At 39.6% G+C, this 2,756-nt stretch overlaps 1 protein-coding gene across 1 annotated transcript; it reads right to left on the bottom strand.

Moving 5' to 3' along the window:
* Window positions 1-904: 904 nt before the first annotated feature.
* Window positions 905-2,500, bottom strand: LOC149960395 (uncharacterized). The gene has a single exon (XM_090175608.1). It carries the CDS (start codon window positions 2,492-2,494, stop codon window positions 905-907), a length of 1,590 nt encoding a protein of 529 aa, XP_090031734.1. The 5' UTR covers window positions 2,495-2,500.
* Window positions 2,501-2,756: the final 256 nt, after the last annotated feature.

The following is a 2,756-nucleotide window of genomic DNA, read 5'->3' as shown; positions in this document are numbered from 1 at the left end:
ATTAAAAAGTATAATCGTGAGTAAATCGGATTAAAAATTTAATCGTGATTAACTCGATTTATTACATTTAATCGGATTTAATCCGATTAAATCTGCGCTCCAAAAAGGAGTGAACTGCCCCTCGGGTTGCTCCACCCATGTAGTGGCAGAAAATAAAAGCACAAAAACCAGCAGAATCGTCTACAAAACGCTCCAACTAAAAGAAGACTCAATGATACATACATTATTAAATTAATTCAATGTGCATCGACCGAACAATGAAGTATAAAGATATAAGTATAAGCAAGAATGTATTTATTTATGCTCAGGGAGAATGAATATGTCGAGACTATCGACGGACACGTTGAGCCCCTAACCCCGTCACGCTAAGGGGGGGGGAGGGAAAAAGGAGGCGGTCTTATCTTTTGCGTCCTAGCAGCAGCGTTAATCGCGTCGAAAAACGTAATTTTTAAGAACCAATGAGATTGCAGTATTATTTGATTTTATTAAAGCGGAGGAGCATACCGGGGGGCCCAACGGGTGGAATTGGAGAAACGCTAAAAATAATCTCGACATATTCATTCTCCCTGAGTATAAATAAATACATTCTTGGTATAAGCATGTAAACACATTTTCCAGAGTTTAAAAAAGAATTTTTCAAATTTTGAATTTAATGCCGCCGCATAAAGATTTGAAGTGAAGTCATCAAATTTACAAGCGGTAAATCCGTTCTTTGTCTCCCTACTTAAGTTTTAATTATCTTTAATTTATCTTCAACTAGAAATTAATTAAAAAATTAGGGAGTAAATGGACAGAGTAAAAAACTGTACGAAAATCAAATAGTGAATCACTTTTAAAACATGTTGAAGATATCGCTGATACTCTATCAAGTATCTTACGGAAATATTTGAGGAAATTCAAGTCGCTAAGAACAGATACAGACCATATCGATTTTATTCAAAATTCGAGTTATGTCCCGATAAACGTTTTTTAAATTAGTTTTCAAAGGTGGAATTTCAATTTGGAATTTCTGCCTTTCAACCGCGATTGTCGCTTGTTTCCGCTTGCATTCATCCATTGTTTGCGCCAATTGTTGCAGAGCACCTTCGTAAGAGAGTTGGGATTTTAAATCTTTGGACTTCAACAGTTTCAAAACTCGAGTCTTCTCCATTTTCCGATTCAAATAGGTCAGAGTGTCGGTTTCTAGCGCCAAATCGGTCTCTATTATTTCCAAATTGACCGCTTGGTCGTTGAATTCCAAAACTAGAGCAGATAGTTCAGCCAGTTTGGTTTTCAGCTCTTCGATGTCGGTGGTGTCCAAGATCAACCCCATTGTGGACAACGAGTAATCTACAGTTACGTCACTGTTCGAATCGCCATGGGAATTGTCTTCATTTACTTCTAAACGTCCTTCTTTGGTTGCACCCTTTGGAACTGGTGTTGGATTGGTTGCTTGTGGTGGCATCAACAGAACTTTTATATTATCAATGAGCTTTATTTCCTTTTGAACATCGAAGCATTTTTTGTTCAGAATGTCCATCGGTTTATTGCCTTCTTCATTAAGGGCATCCGTGTTAGCTCCATTCTTCAGTAGAATCTCTACAATCTGTTGATGACCACCTTCGCAGGCCAAATGCAACGGTGTCTCTAGCTTGTTGGTAGTAAGTTTGATATTGGCGCTGTGTTGAATGCACTGATTTACTATGTCTCCATTACCATTTATGATGGCGTAGTGTAAAGGCGTTAGCCCTTCACTGTTTATTAAGTTTGGGTTTAACCCATTTTGGAGTAGAAGAAGAACCAACTCTTTGTGGTCCTTTCGTGCCGCCACGTGGAGCAGGGTGTCACCATTGACCTTAACGTTTGCGTTGAATCCATTTTTCAACAGTATTGTGACAATGTCAGTGTGACCTTTCTTCGTAGCGAGATACAGCGAATTCCTTTCGTCATTGTCTTCGTAGTTGACCTTCGCGCCTTTCTCCAGTAATAGCTTTACAATTTTCGTATGTCCTTTCTTCGTAGCCGCGGTCATCGGGCAGTAGAGTCCATCGTGACTAGTTTCGTGTAGCGCCTTTTGCTCCAGAAGCGCCAGGCATTCGTCGTAGCTCCCTTGACGCGCTGCGATATAGAGACGAAGCGAAAGCGGGAATTCTTTTTCGATCACGTCCAGTATTTCCAGGCCATTGTTTTCCTCAGCCCTGTCCACGGGTCTTTTATTTTGGTTGTCCTTAACTTCCAGACTAGCTCCGTTGTGAAGTAGTAGACGGATCACATTTATGTGTTTATAAAAGATCGCTCGCATTAAAGGAGACCAACCATCGTTGTCCACCTTATTTACTTTGGCTCCGTTTTCCAGGAGGGCCTTGCAATTTTTGTAATGACCTCTTTGAGCCGCCCAAAGCAAGGGACTCATTCCATATCCATCTTTCATATTGACGTCGGCTCCATTTCGAATGAACTGCAGCACCTCATCCAGTTCTTCTTTATCTTTCCTAGTGGCCTCTGTCAAGCTCATCACAAGTTGATTTCTAGAGAAAACAAATAGGAAAACTGATTTCGGGTTTTATAATATATCTCAGTTTGAAATTGGTAAATAAAAGTAACCAAGCCGTGCTTTAAATGGGGCTTCAAATCGTCATGTCAAGTGGAATTTCAGAATTTTTTTCAATAACCAGTTTATTATTTAAAGTTCGAAAATGGATATAGAGCTAAGAATAGCGATTTTCAAAGTACCAAATACGTTTCGCGATGGAGATGCTATAATAAACACCACTGTT

Source organism: Leiobunum rupestre, chromosome 1 (assembly GCF_980474605.1).
Source record: "Leiobunum rupestre chromosome 1, qqLeiRupe1.1.hap1, whole genome shotgun sequence".
NCBI classification, from domain to species: domain Eukaryota; kingdom Metazoa; phylum Arthropoda; class Arachnida; order Opiliones; family Sclerosomatidae; genus Leiobunum; species Leiobunum rupestre.
The sequence above is the reverse complement of the archived record's forward strand: the minus strand, read 5'-3'. Positions and strand labels throughout refer to the sequence as shown.